This window comes from Patella vulgata, chromosome 3 (assembly GCF_932274485.2).
Source record: "Patella vulgata chromosome 3, xgPatVulg1.2, whole genome shotgun sequence".
Classification (NCBI taxonomy): Eukaryota; Metazoa; Mollusca; class Gastropoda; family Patellidae; genus Patella; species Patella vulgata.
The window spans coordinates 79,564,841-79,588,117 of NC_065881.2; the positions used below are offsets into that span (position 1 = coordinate 79,564,841).

At 34.0% G+C, this 23,277-nt stretch overlaps 1 protein-coding gene and 1 long non-coding RNA gene across 3 annotated transcripts in view; one reads left to right on the top strand and one right to left on the bottom strand.

The window, feature by feature from the left end:
* Positions 1-23,277, bottom strand: part of LOC126815094 (PH domain leucine-rich repeat-containing protein phosphatase 2) — a 56,781-nt gene that overhangs the window by 19,784 nt on the left and 13,720 nt on the right. Inside the window, exons 2-7 of the mRNA XM_056099518.1 lie at positions 17,772-18,444; positions 15,190-15,324; positions 13,752-13,927; positions 13,194-13,369; positions 12,207-12,353; positions 8,904-9,355 (exon numbers count right to left, since the gene is read on the bottom strand). Coding sequence (XP_055955493.1) covers positions 8,904-9,355; positions 12,207-12,353; positions 13,194-13,369; positions 13,752-13,927; positions 15,190-15,324; positions 17,772-18,411 — 1,726 coding nt within the window. The 5' untranslated portion in view covers positions 18,412-18,444. The remainder of the gene's footprint in view (positions 1-8,903; positions 9,356-12,206; positions 12,354-13,193; positions 13,370-13,751; positions 13,928-15,189; positions 15,325-17,771; positions 18,445-23,277) is intronic.
* LOC126814425 (uncharacterized) lies at positions 483-8,335 on the top strand. 2 transcript variants are annotated; one of them, XR_008787522.1, is made up of 3 exons: positions 483-902; positions 6,206-6,649; positions 8,000-8,335. It is a non-coding gene; the product is annotated as an uncharacterized LOC126814425 (long non-coding RNA). The 2 variants fall into 2 exon arrangements; XR_007677610.2 differs by lacking the exon at positions 483-902 and adding an exon at positions 4,494-4,657.

A 23,277-nucleotide genomic window follows, 5' to 3' on the forward strand; every position in this document is an offset into this window, starting at 1 on the left:
TGGTGAGAATTCGCCAGACTTCTATTAGGTTCCAGAGGGCTTACATCTGAGTTCCTAGACAGCCGCGAGGCTGGCTAGGGTAGAGAAATGGTTTTAGCTTGTATTGTTATCTATTATGCTATTATACCTGTATTCAGCTATATATATATAAAATGTAGAAGCAAACTGTCGCATTGTTATTCCTGGTAAGACGTCTTAAGAAAACCATTAAGAAGTAAATACACAACGTGAAGCAGAAGTAAAGACAGCTAGAGACAAATTCTAGACGATCACAAGGCTACAGAAATATGTAGTAAGAAAAGATGCATGGGTCGTATGTAGGATGTGGCGACCGGTTTCCCATAGACGCTCTCCACGTCAGACAGAAGGCTCATGGTGCTACATATTCTATTTGGTTGCCGTGACAGTTTCGACCTTTAGGGTAAGCAGAAAATTTGGAAGAAGATTAGAAGAAGCAGAAGTAAAGACAGCTAGAGACAAATTCTAGACGATCACAAGGCTACAGAAATATGTAGTAAGAAAAGATGCATGGGTCGTATGTAGGATGTGGCGACCGGTTTCCCATAGACGCTCTCCACGTCAGACAGAAGGCTCATGGTGCTACATATTCTATTTGGTTGCCGTGACAGTTTCGACCTTTAGGGTAAGCAGACAATTTGGAAGAAGATTAGAAGAAAAGAGAGTAAGCATCACATATTTTCCACATCTAATCAGTGACTGCATAGCACTGCATAGTCTTACATATTCTAATTTGATACTGTAACGAAGTTTCGACCTTTGGGGTAAGAAGTCACTTTAGAAGAAGAATACATATTTGAAGACGTTAAGAAGAAAACCTGTACAATCCAGCAACAGAAAAAGTCTGGTGGAAAAAAATCTGGTGAAGATATTCGGAAAATTGGGTAAATACATTTTGTTTGGTACATTAAATGTGTTAAATTTGTTTAAAGACCAAATAATATTAATTTAAAGTTAAAATCTGATTAGAAACTAAGTATTTAAAATTTAACTGTATAGAGAATAAATTACAGTCATTCATAAGTTTAGATTGATAGGTTTATTAAACAATATAATATCACTGGTTAGGTATGTATATTATCAGGTTAACATGACCTGTAGTAAATTTGAGTAATAAAATTAAAGTTAAAGAGAAAGTTTAGGGAGTAGGTTTTAAAAAAAAATGTTTTGATATAACTAAGGAATAATAAGGAAACGGAAAAGGGAATAAAGTAAGGAACTAATGTTGTCTCCGGATCGCAGTGAGAACGACGGCAGAGCTAAGGATGAAATTTGTGAGTGATTAACTCTAGTTTCCTAGTTGACCGTGGTTTTTACTGTGATTCGTTAATTTGTGTTTTTTGTTGTTTCGTATACTATATAATTTTGAGGCCCTTAGTCCAGGCCTTAGAGTTGTTGTAATTTAACTTTTGATTAAAAAGTTAGGTTATGTTGAAAATCCCATATGGTTCATCTAGGGATGTTGGTTATAGTTTTCCTGGGAAAAAATAAAATTATTGGCACGTTAAATTGTGAGATTATCGCAAAGTCATTAATACGAGTTTAATAGGAGGTTAAAGTTAAGAATGTGACACTTTTTTAGAAAAGTGTAGGTATACGGTAGATTTTGTCGTATATAATTTTATGTAATTAAATTTTTGCTTAGAAACGTAATATTAACAACGTTTAATATACTGCTAATTGCTTTAAGCTGTCGACATGAGATGATTAGAATGTGTATTTGACATTAGGTCAGATTATTATAAACAATAGGTTCTAATACTGTGTTAAATTTGACGTGTGTAAAAGTCACGGATTGCATTAATATAATATATAGGATGTAGTTAACTGTATATGTGTTATTAAAAGTTAGGTATGTTCTAATTGTTTTGTTTCTAGAATATAGACTGGTGTTCCGAGGGAGTGAAGTGCACGTCACTTGCTTTGAACATGATTCTAAATAATGTTTATATACATGTAATACTAATAATGGAATAGGAACTGTAGGATGAAATGGAATGTCATTCATATACTGGCCATATTTGATTGACAGTTCTATTCTAGATAAATTAAAGTCTGGTATTGTCATAGGTGTGAGCTCAGCTTGTGTCAGTGTCAGTCTGATAGAAAATGTTTAGGTAATAGTGGTTAGTGTTTATAAAAAACGAAATACAAAATTGTAAATGATTAGGTCAAAAAGGTCACATTACTGACTGAGAAATATAAAATAATAATGAAATTGTTTTGGGGGAATTCTAAAACACAAATGGAAATTCTAAAACAGAAAAGCAATTATAAAATTACTGATCGAGTTCAGGTCAAGAGGTTAAAGTAAGTTTGAAGATTTATAATTAAAGAGACACATCAAAGTTTATTTAATAATTAAATAAAATTTAATTTTAATTAAGAGTAAGATTTACAAGTACGTTTTCGAAATAATATATTAGTAATAATGTTAGACTAATAGCAACATAAAGTTTTAAAAAAAAAAATAGTAATAGTTAGTTCTTGGTCTGATGGCAATGACATGTTTGAATGACGGATAAAATTGTACAAACCAATCATACTAAGAAGAAAAAAAGAAAGTTTCAACTTGATACTATGGTAGCTGGAACAGACCAATATCAATCCAAGAAGAATAAATGGTTTACCAGTTTACCAAATTGACATTTCCTGAGACAGAATTTAAAGTGAAACCTGAACTTTATAAATATCATGTGATGTGTTATAGTGTTTTGATATTAGGACACTTGAAGTTTTAAAAAAGACAATTTGTGTTTTCTGTGTTTGGGCTTAGTGAATTTTCATAGGATTTTACAGTGATGAACTTTTTGGAGAACTTTTGCATGCAACTTTTGATTTTTGATTTTTGATTATGTGTGTTTGTGTTTTCAGCTTTGTTATACAGTATAGTATCATTGATATTTGCCTGTTGCATGAATAATTATAGGGTTTAGCACATAGACGTTTTAAGAGTCTCCTACCTGTTCATTTAGCATAAATCTTGCAAGTGGGGGAGGTGATATATGTTGATTTTCTAGATTTCTGCTACATTTATGAATAGTTATATAATTCTACAGATGTTGGTAAGGTTATTGTAAAGGATTCAAGGGATCTTCTACCCATTATCGAGCAAAAATTCTAGCAATATTATTACATTACCAGGAATAAAAATGCGAACAAAATGCAAAATAAATTACAATAAAGTCATTCTTTCAATCCCAATCCACCCAGTTTCGCTGGGGTGAGTCGAGTTGAAAGAAAATGCTACATCTTGATCTCCCTCTGGAATCAAGTCGCTGTCTGATGAATGCTCAGAGATATGATATTCTTGTAGCTTTTGGTTTGGACCTTCAATTATCTAATTGGTCCATTATAATGTAAATAATTATAACAATTGGTTAATTAGCCTAATGAGTGCATGAGATCTGACGTATAAAGAATGTGTGAATCCAATAATTAGCCTAATGAGTGTGTGAGATCTGACGTCAAAAGAATGTGTGAATCCAATAATTAGTTAAAGAGATAATATAATGCTACGTGTATTATTAATTTAAAGAGCAAATATTCTATCAATAGTCTTACATTGTTTTGTCATACACTATAATTGATGAAAATCCAATGATTGCTTTCAACTCATACAAATAAGTTGAAACATTTGTAAAATTTTAATAAACCACAACAAATGTTGCTTGATTATTTCATTTGCTTGATTGCTTGCTGGAGATTAAAGAGACATTCTCACATATCACTGAGATCAAATCTTGCCTGAAAATCACACATAAGGTGCCCAAAGGACAAAAATGTAAAGGACAGTTGGACTTTATTGACTACTGTGGAAATAGATTATCATATAATTTGGATGCTATTATACTGCTTTGACTGGCCGAGAGTTAAGACATACACATGTGGAAGTAATGAATTTAGTTGTACCTTTCTAAATGTCAAGCACCGCTGAAATGGTACCCATAGGTGTAGACAGCCATCTTAGTTTGGGGTGGGCACCAAGCTGCTGAGACTATTTGCCCGAAAATTTTCTTTGTCACCCACATTTTTAGAATGAATCAATTATTAACTAAAACAAGTTTTCCACAAATATTATTGTGCATGGTCTGAAGTATCAGAGTATTCAAAACGTAAACCACGATCGATTTCATTTTACAATAATATTTTTATGATGTACATGTATGGTCTCATTCTCTGATATGTGTGCCTGACAAATGTAAATACATTGCCCGAATAACAAATAATGAACGGTTCACTGAATCTAATGGGGGTGGGGGAAGCGCTGGAACCTATGCCTATACATGTACCTGTCATTTTGAACTGTCGGATAATATCTGTGTTAGGTCTCTAGTCCTAGGGGACCAATTGTCTGGAAGCGAGATGTCCTATACTTCCAGACATGCGTTACATTAAATTATTTAGAATTTTCTTTATCTTCTTTGTATTTATGATATTCGTAGTCTCGTACCTGCATTAGTAACCAAGTTTTAAACGCAATCATCCATATTATTCGATAACTTGTTTCTTTGACAAACATTCTAGATGATCACTTCTTAGAACACGTCGCATATTCTTTTCTCAAAGACTCTACAAAGAATAAGTAGGAAAATGGAGAATTTCTTGATGGGAATTGTCGCTCTTCTTTTGTTCAAAGGTATGATTAAAACAATAATAGTTTTCATGTTAATAACAATGAAAATATGTATTTGGAGTATGTATGCATTTGGAATTTGCCATTATTTTTGTGGTAGGCCTATTTATTAAATAATGGTTTATGCAGGTAGAACGACTGTCTCTTCACAAAAATTGCTCCTTTAGCATGGCATGACCAAAGAGAACATATGCATTTGGAACTTGCCATTATTTTTGTGGTAGGCCTATTTATTAAATAAAAGTTTATAAGGCTGCTCTCTAGGCAAAAATTTCTACTTTAACATGGTATGACCAAAGAAAAAAAAAATGATTTATTTGTCTGATAATGACATTGTCTTCTAGACAATGAATTTGGTGAATTCTAAATTAAAGATACATTATGGGAGATAAAGAGTTGGTAGTTCTCACTATAATAGTTAAAAACTAGACAATTTTCTGAAAATTTCAGTCAAATTGATCCACTCTGAACCAAGAATGTAGCGATTGAATTTTGGACCTAGCCTCGATCATCATTACTAAAGTCGGTACGATCAAAAACATAGTCTCGATTATCCATTTCTTGATTTAATCATGAATGAGCGCTGAGCAGCAGATCCTAATCCAATAAATATCGCAGGCTATAGTGATGACATTGAAAGTTAATTATGGTCTGGATAAGTTAATGTCTAATTAAAGATACATTATGTAAGATTTAGATAAAGAACTAGCCATTCTTACTATAATAGTTCGAAAATAGATAATGAAAAATGAATAATTTGAAAATTTCATTCAAATTACTCTATTGCGAGTGAAGATATTAGCCTTTAAAGGTTTGACAAGACGTGTGCAATAATTTCAACCACCGTACTGGTCTCGCTCCCCCATTTTTAGCTGAAATCAAAATATGGCCTAAATGTTCTAATCTATATAATTTAGGAGAAATATGATGCCATCTAGGGTTGATTATGGTCTTGTCATGTTAATAAATGTCTAATTGATACTTTAGATAACATTTCAGTCCTAATGAGCTTTCTTACATCTAAAGGAAGATGCAGTCGACATCTATGTCCATTACACTGTATAAATTTTTAACTTGCATGACATATTTCCATGGTACATTTAAAGCATCATTTCCAAATTGCTATCAGACTCCAAAACCATGCCAATAATGGTTCTGGTTGATCTAGTCAATCTTGTTTTATTAACTATTCAATAGTCTTGATTACCATGTCCTTAATCATAGATTCACTTAGCCATAAATATGAAATATGCATTTTGGATACACATTGACAACTAGAATCTGTAAGCCAGAAATTGATTAAACTAAAACACAAGTAATGAATCCCCATATTTCATAATTTCAGTTACATATTCAAGATTTTGTAAAAATGAATTAGAGTGTCAAAGGAACTTTTCATCACTAAATTAAATAAACACCATAAAATATTTTGAGGATTTGGGTAAATAAAATTCCGAGAAATCATGTCTGGCAAATAGTGTTGTTGTCAATAAAGCTCTATACCAGACAAGGCATTTCACAAACTTTGCGGTTTCTTTTTATTATTTTCAGTTTGTTTAAGTCTACGAGCGTATACTCCAAGAAACGAAAATTACTCTGTTCCATTGGCTAGTAAGGGATTCACCGTTACAAATATCACACAATTAAGATTTAAACTAAAGGCCTGTACTGATGGTCATATATTCCTACAGGAAGACAAAGTGGCCAATCTATATTCTGGGAGTTGGACGTTTGCACTCGGAACATTCAGCAACACAAGATCAGAAATTCTAACATCACCATTATTCAATGACAGATATAGCTTGCATGAGGAAGCTGTCTTGGACTGTAACCAGTTTATGCCATTTTGGATCCGTTGGAAAGGAAGATTGTTAGAGCTAGGAAAAGGCAGTGAATTTGGAACTGACAGGATATGTTTTCATAAAATCTCTCCATTGGAATTCAACTATGTATTCTTATTGACTGGATGGGAGAGTTATGGCTGCTGGGACATAGGTAAGATATAAATAACAATTATATTGATCACGAAGAACAATCAAATTCAAAGCCATCAATGATATAGTGTAACAGTATGTTAACTTCAGATTCTCAAGATATAATAATAATAATAATAATAACAAAAATTAATGTTCATTTCTTGAGTGCCAAATCCCTCAAAGAACATGCTGAAAGACATAGGGAGAGAGATAGAAATGGGGTTTAAAGTCCACTCGACAAAAACCAGGTCATTTCAGGACTAACATATGGTTTGATTTTATTTCAATAATTCGCTTGCGCGTAGGGGTCTTTAGCAGTGGGAGGAAACCGGAGGACCCGGAGAAAACCCATGAGGTTGGGCAGGGGACCCTACTCCTTGTCAGGTACAACCGGGGATTCGAAACCACGCCAGTTGACTCAATGACAGGGCTTATGATACAGCGCGCACGTGCTAACCATTTGGCCATCCAACCCCTCGCTCAAAGACTATAATAATAATAACAAAAAATAAGATCCATTTTAGTGCCAAATCCCTCCATAAACATGCTCAAAGCATGTTTTAAAGCCACAAACAATAATTCATGTCTGTTTAAATTTAGTCTACATAAAACTGTTTGAAGAAGTGAGTGGGATTTGAGTTTAGCTGTAGCGATTATTTTGATGCAAGTTGTTCCACAGTTTTGGTGCAGCACTACTAAAGCTTATGTTTCCAAACTGTTTTAATTTTGATTAGGGAATGCACAAAATGCATTGATGCTGGGATCCCAAAGTACAAGTTGGCTGGTGTGTAGTTAGTAGTTCCGAAGGATACCTATCAAATGACAATCAAATACTGTTCTGAGATCAACTTTTAGCTTGGGTGTTGAATATACTTCTTTTAAGTTAAAAAAAAGATTTAAGTATTTGTGAACATTGAAAGGGATGCCCCTTGAGGTGTATGATTATACTTCCATCAAAAATATTGCCTTTCCCTCAAAAGATAAAATTAGAAAACCAAAACATTGCACAAAAAAAAGATTGCACACCAAGTTAAATAAAATAAAAATTTTATCATCTAACATCAATAAGGCACAGACAAACAATAATCTGCCCAAATATTTTTAGCATAATAATGATTAGATATAAACTTTTATCGGCACCTTTCTTCATAGCAAAATATTTAAGACATATTGTTCATCGATTCCATTAATCCAACATTTTACTTTCTATTGACATCATATTTACAAATAGGATTTTATTTATGATAAATTTCAAGATGTCCATCAGTCCCATTCAATTGTTCATTTTATTGAATCCAATATTATATTAGTTTCTATTGATCTTATATTTGTGGCAGTGAATAGAATAGTGTTTATTATTATATTTTAGAAACTGTTAGTCCCTCTAGTGTATTGACGACCAGCTGGAACAAGCTATCGGGAAACAAAAAGCTTGAGGGATCAAAAGTTACAAGTCATCATGCCAGAAGCTTGACAGAATGTAATCTTAAATGTGTGACACCTACTGAAGATTTGTGTGCTTGTGTAGAATACAGTTATAATAAGGTAACTAAACAATGTTTACTTGGGGATGAGAGTGGAGCTAGCACCATTGTTACAGCAACCAACTGGAGAACATGGCAACTGATGTAAACAGATTATGGTACCACTCGGTTTATGAATGCAGATAGGAGAAGCAGCTATATTCTAATTAAAACTTTAAAAACTTGTGCTTTGTCTGTATATAAACTTGTATTCTGCTTAGCATACCATTATAACTTTTATGTATGTTATACAAGAGTTAGTACTTATATGTAAGTGAATTCCTATAAACAGATGATGAGAGAGAGAAATAGGGTTTAACATCCAGTCCACACAAACACATGGTTCAATTTTTTTTCAATAACTCACTTGTACAGTGGGAGGAAACAGGTGGACCCAGTGAACACTTGCAAGGTTGGACCTTGCCACGCACAAGCGTGGAATCGAAACCACGCCACTTGACTCAATCGACTGACCTTAAGATCTAACACATATGCATTCAACCATTTGGCAACCCATCCCTCAAACAGACGATTAGATAAACGTAAAAACCTAGGAATGTGATGATGTGGTGAACCATTTAGCCGTACAATCATTTGACAAAATAAAAACACAAATATAGCAACCACATTGGATTTTCTGAGAACCAAAATATTTGTTATTGTATAGCCTTGGTGTTGCTGGGATCTATATGGATTCAAATTGGGAGAAAATTTCTAGTTTTGTTAAGAATCAAAATTTGTTTAACTTACTGTTATGAGATGCAAACAGACTCTTCAATGAACTTCCATTAATCTGTAATGTCTTAATCTTGTTTCGCTCACAATTTAAATACTCCAAGGAACGAATAGCACGGATGTCCAGATCTTCAATCTTGTTGTCTCGAACATCCAAATGGGTAATATGCTGTAAGAATTGAAACTGGGACATCTCGGCGGATGAGATTTGCAGTTTGTTCAATCTGAGATCAATTTTTTTAACATGAGTCATTTCACTCAGTAAATCTATGGGGAGTCGTTCAACAGAGTTACCTGCCATGATTAAACTGTCTATTTTGTAAACAGCAAGTTTGGACTGTAAGAGAACACTCGGTACTGTTTTGAAGCGATTAAATGCGAGAACTATGACAGACAAGTTGGTCATCTCCATGACAACATCTGGTAATGTTTGTAATCTGTTATTGTGAATATGCAGAAGCCGCAAACTGGAAAAGAATAAATAAAAATTTCTGTAAATACAACTTTTATAATAATAATAATAATAATAATAATAATAATATCTGCTAAGCAGATATTAAAGCTTTCATATTCACAATCACTTCCTGTCACGTAATGGGTCATATAAAGAATCTGAACAAGATATAAAAAAAAAATCATTAAAATCGGTCAAAAACTCACGAAGTTAATGCGATTTTTTACTCGTAAACAAATCTGTCGGCACGAAAACCGTCAGACGCAAAATTCGAAATTGTGGCATTTTCAAATACCATAAATTCGACCCTGATGCCGGCTAACCAGAAATGTCTTCATTTTGGAAATAGGAGACTATTCTCCAAACTACGTCCTATTGTTTTCATTTTCATGTCCGATATCGTCGATTTTTCACTTTTTCTAATATTCAGTTCAAAATGGTGACCATCCGTTGACCAATATCAAAATTCTGATCCGATCGATTTTTAGGCATCCCTTCAAGGATTCAGAAAATGTAACTCCCATGTCTGTAAATAAAATACTGCAAAAGCCTTATGGATTTTTCACGTTTCAAGATGGTTGCACTTCCGGTTCAATAGGCAGACTTCATATTTTGTGTACACATCAGTCCTTTCTTAGCTAGTACAGAAAATAAATTTCAAGGCAATCTGACCTATATTTCGTCGATTTTTTTGAAAACTTTGATCCTTAATTTCATCAAGGGGAGATAATTTTGAAAAATTCTAATGACATCTTTTAAGTCGCATCTGTAAGATCTATTTACATACTAAATTTCATGAAAGTTGTAAAGTTGGTCTCAACTTCCGGTTCAAAATCACAGCGACGAATTTTCGAAATTTGAAAATCCAAAATTGCAGTTTTGAAGTAAATGTTTCAAGGTACGCAAAGAAAAAAGAATTAGTAAAATAGGTTAAATAGTCACAAAGTTACAGCAATGTAGGTCAAATTAGTACAATTACAATTATCAATACAAACATAAATCTGACCTTAATATATACATAATGTTAATTCAGGCCCTGAGTTCACAAAACATTCTCAGACCTTAGTTAAGAATTTACTCAAAATTATTCACCTTATTTTAACTAAACTATAGACCTTTATAAAACTTTTGTTGTTTTAATGTATCGAATACATCAATAAAAAGTTTTGTGTTTCTGGATCGAAGATTTTCTCATAAACAGCGTTTGAAAGTTGAGTAAATTATTAATTTAAGTCTGAGAATGCTTTGTGAACTCGGAATGAATCATATTTGAAAACAAGATAACATAAAGATGCACTATGTAAGAATTAGACAAAGAGATGGTGTAGGATGTAGGGTCTGACAAGGACAGCTGTCTAATCGTTCGGATGGGATAAAAAAAAAAAAACAAGGTCCTGTATACACATTGGTGTGCTTGTAAAAGATCCCCTGGCCAATATAGGAGTAAACATTAGCGCTGCTGTCGGGGCAAAAATTCTCTCATAGCACACTTTATGCTCGTATTCAATAGCCCAGTCGGAGCAGAACAGTAGGCCGTTAAACCCATTTCATTTAATTTTCATTTTTTTATTTCATTCTTGCTATAATAGTTTAGAAATAAATAATTCATAAATGATATATTGGAAATGTCAGTCACCATTGCAACAGTAATAAACGAAGTCTCGATTATTTGTTTTAACGTTTAATGAAGATATGGCAGACATTGTCTAATAATTAATATCTCATGTACATAAATTTCTAAATAAAAATTTATATAACATTTGAAGCCAGAAAAATACCCCCAACAGATTTAGCTCTTACATAATGCATCTTTAAGATAGAGCAACCTCCATGTTGCTAGACATTCAACTGACTTCAGTTATATAGCAGATCATAAGCACCACCTTTCGCAGACATGACCATGTCCCAGATTGTCACATGATCATTCAAAATGGTGCTTCCCTTGTATTAATTGTAGCCTCTATTATCATATATGGACTTCAAGAGAGATATAAGGGATAATATCAAAGTGAACAGGCTGAAATCACTCCACAATGATAGACCAATTAAAATGCTGTATATGAATCCCAAATGGCAGTCTATTCATAGATTCTCTACGGACTATAAATATATGAACACAATATAGAACATACAGCATTGTTGTTCAATTTTTCATTATCATCCGCAAATAAACACAAATTATAATTGATTGCATCCTTCTGTTATGTCAATATTATTATCGTCATTGAAATTATTATTTTTCTTTTTTAATTTTAAACTATTGCTGTTAATTTTGTTGTAGACTACGCTACTTAAACATACATTATGCAAGAGCTAAATCTGCCTATTGCAGGTCTTTCTTTAAGGCCTGGAATGTTATCTAAACTATTAATTAGACCTAGTCTGAGATATTTATAGCATTTAAATACAGTTTGTGATGGTTAATTTAATGTAAAAATGAATAATAGAGACTTGGTTTATTATCACAACAAAGTTAGCAATGACTTTCGAGGTTAACCTAAAATTGAATCGCTAATATCTCGGTTCAGAGTGAAGCAATTTGACTGAAATTTTCAGCATATTCTGTTTTCTATTTTTCACCTATTATAGCAAGAACTGTCAGTTTTTTATTTAATCTTACCTAATGCCCCTTTAACTTGAATAAAAAGTTTATTTCATATGTTCTTAGTTCTAGGCCCTTCAATCATCCAAGATAATGCCAGATTATCAAATTCGTCAATTTAGAAATATCACTGTTATTTTAGATTTTATCACCCAATAACACATTCTACAGTAAATATTGCCCATGTAAAAACATTCATATTTATCAAAAAAGACTTGCAGGAGATTCTCTATATATTGTAATAGTTTCATTTTGAACTTACTTTGATAAGTCAGCTATTTGACTTGGAATGTCTTCTAGTTTGTTACTGGCTAGATTTAATTCCACCAAGGATCTCATCCGACACACAGCTAATGGAAACACCATTAAATTATTATCGGCTAAATTTAAACTCTGCAGATGAGTAAACCTGAAAAATAATTCATATTTCAGTTTCTTCAACATTTTGGAGCAATTTGAGAATCGGCCCAATATTTTGTAAGACTATACAAATTACCCGGGTTGTAAACAGATTCTAATTTCTAGAACAGAAAATTTGAATTGTCTTATTATGGTTCAAAGATAAACATACAAAAAATACTTGATATGTTATGAAATGAAACGTCAAACCTTTCTGCACCAACCTACGTAATTACGTCTGGAACATGCCATGCAGTGTGCTAGGAGGGAAATGTCAGGGGATCTGTAATGTACTGCACATGATATACACAGGACCTTAGTTTACTGTCCTATCCGAAAGACTAGATGCTTTTCCTTGACATGCTCACATTCCTGCACAACTGACAAGGGGACACCACTCCGACCTGCACAACTGACAAGGGAGAAACCTTTATGTCCTGCACAACTAAAAAGGGGACACCACTTCATCCTGGACAACTGACAAGGGGACACTACTCCGTCCTGCACAACCAACAAGGGGACATCACTTCAACCTGCACAACGGACAAGGGAACACCACTCCATCCTGCAGAATTGACAAGGGGACACCACTCCATCCGGCACAATTGACAAGGGTACATCACTCCATCCTGCACAACTGAAAAGGGGAAACGAGGCTGGAAAATCAAGATGAAATTTCTTGGCATATTCATGAGCCATAATCCGATACAAATTACAAAAAAAACTCATTTTGGTTGGGTGTGGGGATAGAAGACACAAAATAATTTTAGCAAACGTAAACTGTCCTTTGTCCATCAATATTTCGTGACCACAGTTCGCCTAAATGTAATTTAAATATCACTGTATTTACCTTGGTAGGTCATCTAACCAACCAATGGTATAAATATCTTCTTCTATAGGTCGATCACGTAAGGCGTTGTGACGTAAAATCAACACCTGAAGATCTTCATTAATAAAAACTGTTTCTGGTAAAAACTCTAGATGGCAATTTGACAGATCAGCTTTGGTTGGTAATTTCGATGTAGCCTACAATAAAAGGAAATTTTCAATAATTTTTTCAGTGGATGGGAGAAGAGTTGAAATGAGAGGGAGAAATTGGGTTTACATCCACTCATCACAAACTAGGTCATTTCGGGACTAACATATGGTTCAATTTAATTTCCGAAGATTATTATAAGGCCATATCAAGATTTGAACACAGGACATTATAGTCGAAAGTCATGTGCCCTTTACTGCAAAACTACCGTAAAGTGCAAGAGAGGGGGGAATCATTAAATCAAATAGATTTTTAATTAGCAAAAATAATAGGTTTGAGTTTTTAAGTAATACATTTGTATTTGTACCTATACCACTTTATACAGTCATTTTATGTGCTCTTAATAATTAAGTAGTAAATCTGTATCTGTACCTTTTTGAGTTTTTTAATCCATTTATTATAATCTATTTCTTCTATAAATGATAAATAAATTGATCTTTCTCCATGGTCTGTTGAGGTTAATTTTAAACAATAACTTTGACTCTTGATATTTACTTCTTCTACTGAACCTTTTGCTAACTGGACGATGGTGGGTTTAGACATTTTATCTGAAATTACAAAATTCATAGTTAAACATACATTATGCAAGAGGTAAATCTACCTATTGCAGGTCTTTCTTTAGGCCTGAAATGTTACCTAAATTATTGATTAGACATTAATTAACTTATCCATTAACTTATCTCGATGGCATCGATAGCCTGCAATGTTTATTGGATTAGGTTTCGATTTGCTGTTCGACTTCCATTCATAATTTAATCATGAAATGGATAATCAAGACTATGTTTTTTATCGTACTTACTTTAGTAATGATCATCGAGGCTAGGCCGAAAATTCAATCACTAAAATCTTGGTTCAAAGTGGACCAATTTGACTGAAATTTTCAGTCTTTAAATTTTTACTGAACACAAACAGCATTTGATTAAAAACCACTGACAAAATCTTAAAGTAAGAGCCCTTGAGTGCAACATTATTTTTTTTTATTAAAACATACATTATGCAAGAGCTAAATCTGCCTATTGCAGGTCTTTCTTTAGGCCTGAAATGTTATCTAAATTATTAATTTACATTAATTAACTTATGCAGATCATAATCAACTCTTGATGTCATTGCTAGCCTGCGATATTTACTGGATTGGAATCTGATCTGTTGCTCAACACTCATTGATGATTAAATCGAAAAATGGATAATCGAGACTATGTTTTTTTATCGAACGACTTTAGTAATGATGATTGGGGCTAGGCTTTAAATTCAATCGCTAAATTCTCGGTTCAGAGTGGATCAATTTGACTGAAATTTTCAGCAAATTCCCTTTACATTATCTAGTTTTTAACTATTATAGTGAGACCTGCCAACTATTTTTCTAATCTCCCATAATATATCTTTAAAGAGTTGACAACACAATTCTTATGCCATTAATTTGAGACTAGTATATCATATTTTTTTTATTTCAAAGGCTATGTGTGCATTATGAGGAGGGAGAATTTTTACCCGAGAGCAATGTTTCCATTATACCCTTTTTAGAATTCCAGCTAACAATTCAAGGATTCTTTTTAGTGCACACCAATGTGTACGAGAGTGGATTTTGTTTTTCAAACCCATCTGAACAACAAGGCACACTTTCCCCGGCAGCCCCAAAGGTTGTTCTTGGCCAACACCAAAATTCGAACCTTGACATTTTATTCCATCTAAGAGCCAGTATCCTACTGCTTGACTAGCGTTCCCCCACAGATATAAGACTCTTTAATATCTCAACATTTTAGATTTAGACTTAAACCAAGTGGCATAACATTTAAAATGTGAAAATCCTTACCTCTATGTATAAGCAACCTGGTACCAGAGATTACACAGCGTCTTCTAACCCACTGATGGAGTAACTTCCCTTTACGTACATATACATAAGCTGAGAGCTGGTTTCTAGAATATGTACTGTCAGATACAGGTTTACCTAGAAATACGATTTAAATGTCAGAGAATTACAGTCACAATAGCTTGTATTCATGTTTTGACTTGCCTGCTTTTATTTCGTTCCTTACCTAAAACGTGCCTTTAATTACTAGGTAAACAATTTAAATGTCAGAGCATTGTCAGGATTTGAACAAGATAAAACACTGTTCCATCTTGAAAGTGAGGGATTGGGGGAGGCCTAACAAGTAAAATATTCTAGGCCTCCCTTAACCCAAATCTGGCACGGTCTACCCGGCTCCCCATCTGAAGGCCAGATGTCTAGTCGTTTGGATGGGACAAAAAAACGAGGTTCCATGTATATATTGGCATGCACATAAAAGATCCCTTGGCAGTTGGAATTCAATATAAGAGTAGGCCACAGTACCGCTGCCCGTGCAAAATTTTACTTCATTAGCCCAGTCGGAGCCGAACAGTAAGACATTAAACCCAATTGCATTTCATTTTATTTTATTTCTTGCATCCCATCTGATGGATATATTAAATTCTAAAATTAATGTATGTATTAATGTATGTATTTTTCATTCAAAGCTAGCCATATTCAAGCTACATGAGCCAATTTTCCCCTTTCTGATGAGTTTCTCATACAAATTGCGTATCGAGAACTTTTGTACATTTAGAGGTAAATTATAGTGATTGCCCATTAAAATAAATATATTCCGATTATTTTGTCATCAATTAATATTAATCTAGTATTATCATAAATCACTGACCTGTACCGAATATCTTATTTTAATATAAAAGAGTTTTTAAGCCAATGATGCATATCGTACCATGAAGTTTGTCTCAAGTGACAGGTACTTGATGACCATGTGGACAAACAAATTGTTAACAAGCTTAGTTCAATTGATTATACGCCTACTATTAGTCTAAAATACGGTATTAATTTAATTTATCGCAACCTATTTTAAAATATTTCAGTCAGGTGTGAATTTATAATTATGACCTAAAAACGTAAATCATAATCCCAGTTGTTGATGCAGAAAAGTAGGCCATTAAACCAGATTTCATAAGAAAAATAACTCATTTATAAACCACATTTCATAAGAAAAATAACTCATTTATAAACCACATTTCATAAGAAAAATAACTCATTTAAAAACCACATTTCATAAGGAAAATAACTCATTTATAAACCACATTTCATAAGAAAAATAACTCATTTAAAAACCACATTTCATAAGAAAAATAACTCATTTAAAAACCACATTTCATAAGAAAAATAACTAATTTATAAACCACATTTAATAAGAAAAATAACTCATTTATAAACCAAATTTCATAAGAAAAATAACTCATTTACCATAAATGAGTTATTTTTCTTATGAAATGTGGTTTAATGGCCTACTTTTCTGCATCAACAACTGGGATTATGAAGATGGGTATACATGCACCATGCTGTGTGCTATGAGGAAACTTTTGCTTGGACAGTGGTGAAAAGCAAAGAACAAAAATTTTACTGGAATTATTTGAAGACATTACATAATTGGCATAAAAATTATTTGATTTTCAAATAGGGGTCTTTAGCAGTGGGAGAAAACTGGAGGACCCAGAGAAAACCCAAGAGGTTGGACAGACGACCCTACTCCTTGTCACGTACAACTGGGGAATTGAAACCACACCAGTTGACTCAATGACAGACCTTGTGATACAACGCGCATAGGCTAACCATTCGGCCATCCAATACAGAAATTATATCGGTACAATTTTATTTCACTAATCAACTTACACTTAGGGGTCTTTAGCCATGGTAAGTAACCAGAGGACGTACGTACCCCTTGGCACGTACAAGCTTGGGATCGAAATCAAGCGATCTAACTCAATGACAGATCTTATGATCTAAAGTACACACAACTGACCACCCACAGAAACCTCTATATAAGGTGCTAACAAGAGGGGAGGGGTGGATGGGCGAATGGTTAATAAGTGCACGCAAAGGGCCATAACTAGCTCAGAGCAACAAGAGGGGTGGAAAGTGTTCTCGAGGGTGCTTTAAAATTGACGGACAATGTATATCTATTGTTTTTATGGTCGACAATTTTTTTCACAGGGTGAGGGCGACTTTTTGCAACTGGCGGGGTTTCGATTCCTCGGTTGTACGTGACAAAGAGTAGGGTCGCCTGTCCAACCTCGTGGGTTTTCTCCGAGTCCTCTGGTTTCCTCCCACTGCTTAAGTCCCCTACGCGCAAGCGAATTATTGAAATAAAATGGAACCATGTGTTAGTCTCAAAATGACCTATTTTGTATCAACAAGTGGACATTAAACCCCATCTCTCTCTCTCTCTCTCTCTCTCTCTCTCTCTCTCTCTCTCTCTCTCTGCTAACAAGATTTTTGTCTCACCATAACAACTTGGAAGGATCAGATTGTCACCCCCCGCCCCATTTTAATCTAGTTACTTAAGACAATTAATCTATAGAATATATTGTTACCTGCATAGAATTTTACCAGGTAGGCTGTTACATCATCGGCTCCTATTTCTTGAATCCGCCTTTGATTGGAATAACCAATACCTTGTAGATATTCATTCTGTATCGCTAACGGGCAATCAAACGGCTCCAGACGGCGAATAATGTCACCATTTTGCTGAATATGCAAAGAGTTACTGGGAATTCCAAAATGTAAACAAATCTTTTGTGCAGGAGTCGTAATCGTACATGGGAATAATCGCGATGATGCATCATGCTCTGAATGGAAAACTCTTATAAATCCATGGCTCAAGTCTGCATCCAACCATTTTGTCAAATCGACATTACGATCCTCAAACTTTCCTTGAGCTCGAAAGTTTGGACCATTGTTAGCATTTCCCTTCGTATCCTTCGTATACAGATCTGTTAGGGAGTCTGATAACTCCCAATTCTGCTGCTCACCATTCGGCACCATCGTTCGGGCCGCATTTTGATGAGTTATCCCTGGTTTCAGGATATCTCCGACACTCCACCAAGCGTCGCTCGTGTTTGATTTTCTGTGAACTAGGTAATCATGGTGTCCTTCGTCCGAGCCTGATGAATAATAGGATTTAGCACTTGAGTTACTGAGTTGACTTGCTGCACCATAACTTTTCACCGACATTTCACATTATAGAATCCTTCAGTTTTTCAGAACCTGCAAGAAAAGTATTGGAAGTTATAAACGTTTGGAAATACAGAAAGAAGGTTGTAGAGGACTCAGTCGTCACTCATAATGTTTAAATATTCAATGTAGCATTCACAAATTTGAGTATTTTAGACACAATAAGAATTTGGGATTTTACTACAATGTTACTCATGATTGATAAAGCGGTTATATAGTGTTTTCATTATATGCCAGAAAAAAATCAGACAAATCATTCTGGCGATAAACAAGTATATTTATCTTGATATGGAAATGAAATGAACTAGGGTTTAACGGCCAAATTTACTGCAACAAACAAACTCATGAAGATGCCTATACACCATGCAGTGAGCGTGAGGATAATTTTGCCTGAACAGTGGCATTTCTTTCTACTCTTCTTCAAATTCTAACTATCAAGGATTCTTTTACATGCATGACAATGTTTTTTGTCCCATCATTCTGCAACACTGACAAGGGTAAACCATGCTGAAAAACACTGCGACATTTTCTTGATCAACACTGTGATCGAACCTGTTAATAAGCCAGCGCCTCACCCACTAATGTGTGGTCTATCAATATAATTATATTCATGCCCCTCAATGTGAAGATTTACTGACACTGAAATGTCACTCTGTAATTTTTTTCCTATTTATTTTGAACTCATGCATGTTTTATTACCTATCTAATTTCATTATCGTCATTGTTTGTTCTTCTATTTTTTTTACATAATATATAAAAACAATTTCAACCAGGATATGCATTATTGTCATATAGGCGCTACGGCCTACTCTTATATCGAATTCCAACTGCCAAGGGATCTTTTACGTGCACGCCAATGTGTACACGGGACCTCGGTTTTTCGTACCATCCAAACGACTAGACAGCTTTCCTTGTCAGCCCCTCCGTCCTGCATCACTGACAAGGGAGAACCACGCCAGAAAATCTGGATGAACTTTCTCGGCCAATGCAGGGATCCCTTTAAGTAAGAGAGAAAGAGAATGAATCTTCATGAACATCTGTAATTAAATGGGCGGTTTTTAACTGTTAACACACAGATACGTAAATTGAACTGGTAAAATGTATAAACTGCACACCCTATAATCTGCGGCAAATATCTTATCTAAGGCAAATAAACCGGTTTAGTGATATATCAAGAACCATTAATTGAAAATTAAACCACTTTTTTTCAAACATGTGTAATGCCCCATCTAGATCGTTTGTGATAAACTTAAAATGTATGGTTGAGTGTTAAACACATAAATCTATGGGTGTTATACTGAGATATAAATTGTATGGTTGAGTATTAAGTAAATACAGGTGTTATACAGATATCTGTTAATCTGTAGGATACACTATAAAGATGCATCATGTAAGATTTAGATAAAGAATTCGTTCTTGCAATAGATAATGAAAAATTAATATATATGAAATTTTTATTAAAATTACTTTATTCTGAACGATGTTATGACTGTACTTAATAGACTAAGTCTCGATTATCCATTTTCTTGTTAAATTTTTTTTAATCTCGCGGATGTTTTAATCCATTTAAATTTTCTCCATATTTTTGTTCATTTAAATTTTGTTTAAATATAAAATAAAGACCATACAATAGGCAAATTTAGCTCTTGCATAGTGCATCTTTAATAAAGGTAAATAAACCCTTCATAATAAAAACTTCAACAAAATAAAATGAAATGAAACCCTTAAAATGAAATTAAACATTATCTACATTATTATAATCACCAAATTGATCGAAATAATTTGTTGCTATTTTAATATGATTATAAACTGGTGTATGTATTTAAAAATATATATACCCATCTATAATCCTAGAACTTAATTATTCTCCATCCTGCATCACTGACAATGAGAAAATCCAGTCACCACCAGGCTCAAACCCCCAATCTCTGGGTTAGTGAGCTAGTGCCTTCACTCACTGAGCCACACACATTAGGTACATAAACCAATATACAAGGAAAACTAAAATTTTTAAATAAACTCACACCTATTACTAAAGGTATATCTTGGCCCGTAATCTTTAGACACAGTGGTTCATGTGCTCGTAGATCCTGACACTTTGAACTCTAACAGAAGATTCAGATTGGCACGTGAGTTACTGGGGTATATGATCCAATATACAAGGAAAACTCAAAAGTCAATTCTTAAATAAACCCATACCTATAAAGGTAAATCACACTGTACCTTGTAATCTGCAGGAAACATATTATAAAGGGTAAATAAACAGGTTTGGCCTCATGAAAAATCTCTCAATCCAAAATAAACATCATGTAATAACTTGATATAAAGCAAACAAACCTCCGCAGTCTTGTTGAATCACACGGATAAAAAGAACTATCCCATTATACGACACTACACAGATTTAATTAATATTTAAACGGGTTTGCATGACACAGGATACAAACACATATACACCAGGTGAGACAGTGTCTATAGCCTTTATATACCATGATAAAATATTAACACCTTCTATTCATGATATATATAAGTATCAGCTTCTATTGATGTTTTACATACTCAGCATACCCTATTGGACCCAGACAGTATTTATCGGTAACCACAATTGTGGTTCACCAAAAATATCTATTATGAGAAAAACTGTAAGGTGTGTTTATCAATGACAAAAGAATAGCGTAAAGAAACTAGTAGGTGTTGCACCGCAAATATGCATGAAGATGCAATTTTGGTGACAAAAATAATGGCACTGATAAAATCTGAGGGTTAATCTCAGAGTGAAAGAGAGAGAGACAGTAATGGGGTTTAATGTCCACTCGACACAAACTAGGTCTTTCGAGGCTAACATATGGTTTAATTTTTTTTTTCAATAATTCTCTTGTATATATAGTGGTCTTTAGCAGTGGGAGGAAACCGGAGGACCTGGAGAAAACCCACAAGGTTGAACAAGCAACCCTACTTCTTGTCACGTACAACCAGGGAATCGAAACCATGCCAGTTGCCTCAATGACAGACCTTATGAACAGTGCGTACATGCTAACCATTCGACCATCCAACCAATCTCAGATACTACACCTTAACCAAATGACCACTTATATCAAGACGAGACAGTGTACCTGAAAACAGGAAGAGGCATATAGGAGATGCATATCGAGATGCAATTTGGGGGCAAAAACAAGAAAATCCGAAGGTTCATTTCAAATACTACTCCCTAACCACATGACCACCTTGTACCTGTACATCAAGAAGAGACATGCACAGGTATATCATTAAATGGTTAACTGATGCACATATATTTAATGATAATAATCAGAAACTTCAAGAACAACACACTCTCAAAATAAATTAAGGTTCGTGCATGAGTAGACTATCACAAAAACTTTTTTCATTCAAAGTTTTTTCTTTATTCTGCATGTACAATTAGACAAGACTGACAGATATAAAATATGCACACGGCTTTGAATTGTTTCATATTTTTAACATCTTTTACCTCAAGAGACCTACATGTACTTATACAAAGCAGAAGAAAATAAATATACACACAGATATATTCAACAGATTGTTCAAAGTTTCATGCTACAATTGTGCAAAAATGGTCCCCTCCTCAAAGCACAAATTATTTTAAAGGGAGAGAGAGAGAGAGAGAGATGGAGAGAGAGAGAGAGAGAGAAATGGGGTTTAACGTCCACATGACACAAACTAGGTCAATTCGGGGCTAACACATGGTTCAATTTTATTTCAATAATTCGCTTGCGCATACGGGGTCTTTAGCAGTGGGAGGAAACCGGAGGACCTAGAGAAAACCCACGAGGTTGGATTATTTCAACATTGCAAACACGACTTATTGGTCAATTTAAATCGACATTGATGTCGTTATCTCACCATGAAAAGATGGGCTTCTGACATCCAACATTTAAGATAAAATAAAATATTAAAACTGGCACAAGAAACGTGTGCCAGAATGCTGTCAGATGCTATTTGTAATGAAGCGACTCGATGATAAAGGCTAAACATATCCCACAGGAGAATACTACCATTGTGCTTGATAACGATAAGAGGATACTTGTCGAAACGTCGTGCTATTAGAATAAAACCAGTGATTGTTTCCCATAAAAATTGTGTTCTGTTACTACCGGTGTAGGCAGGAATAACCCGATGCCAATGACTACCATTCAATTTGGACTCTTCGCATATTTCGCCAAACATATAACTAATTAGAAATTAGAGTAAAAACAGAAATGACTGAATGCAAATCAGTTTATATACATTCATGTGTTAGCACCTTCAAATTTAAGGAATTTAGACCTTGGCAGGATTTAGTATTTATGCTGCTATATTTTTGTTGAAACTAATTTTTAAAATTTATAAACAAGCATCCACAAACATTTTTAAAGGGTTGTAGGGGGGGGGGGGAGCGAGGAAAGGGTGAGTTTCATTAAATATGTATAAAAAATCTGGGCTTTCTCTAATCTATCCTCAACAATCTAGTTAATAAAATTTATGCATAGAGTATGATTTGTATTTCAATCGAAAGGCTGTTATTATATGTATGCATATTTGACTTGTCAAACATGAAGTAATCAGATTTATTCATGCACAAAATATTAAAACATGTTCAGTCTAAGTCCTTATTATACTTACATATACAATTCTACATATATATAATCATAATAAAATCTTTATACTATTACATGGTCACCATAACCTAATACAGTAATATAACTTAAAGCACCATGGTGAACAAAAAGTTAGAGAGTTGGTGAAATGGGGTTTAAAATCCACTTTTAAAACAAACTAGATCATTTTAGGACTAATATAACTTCAAAATACACAGTGAAAACTAGATAAACAAAAAAAGACAGAGTGGGTGAA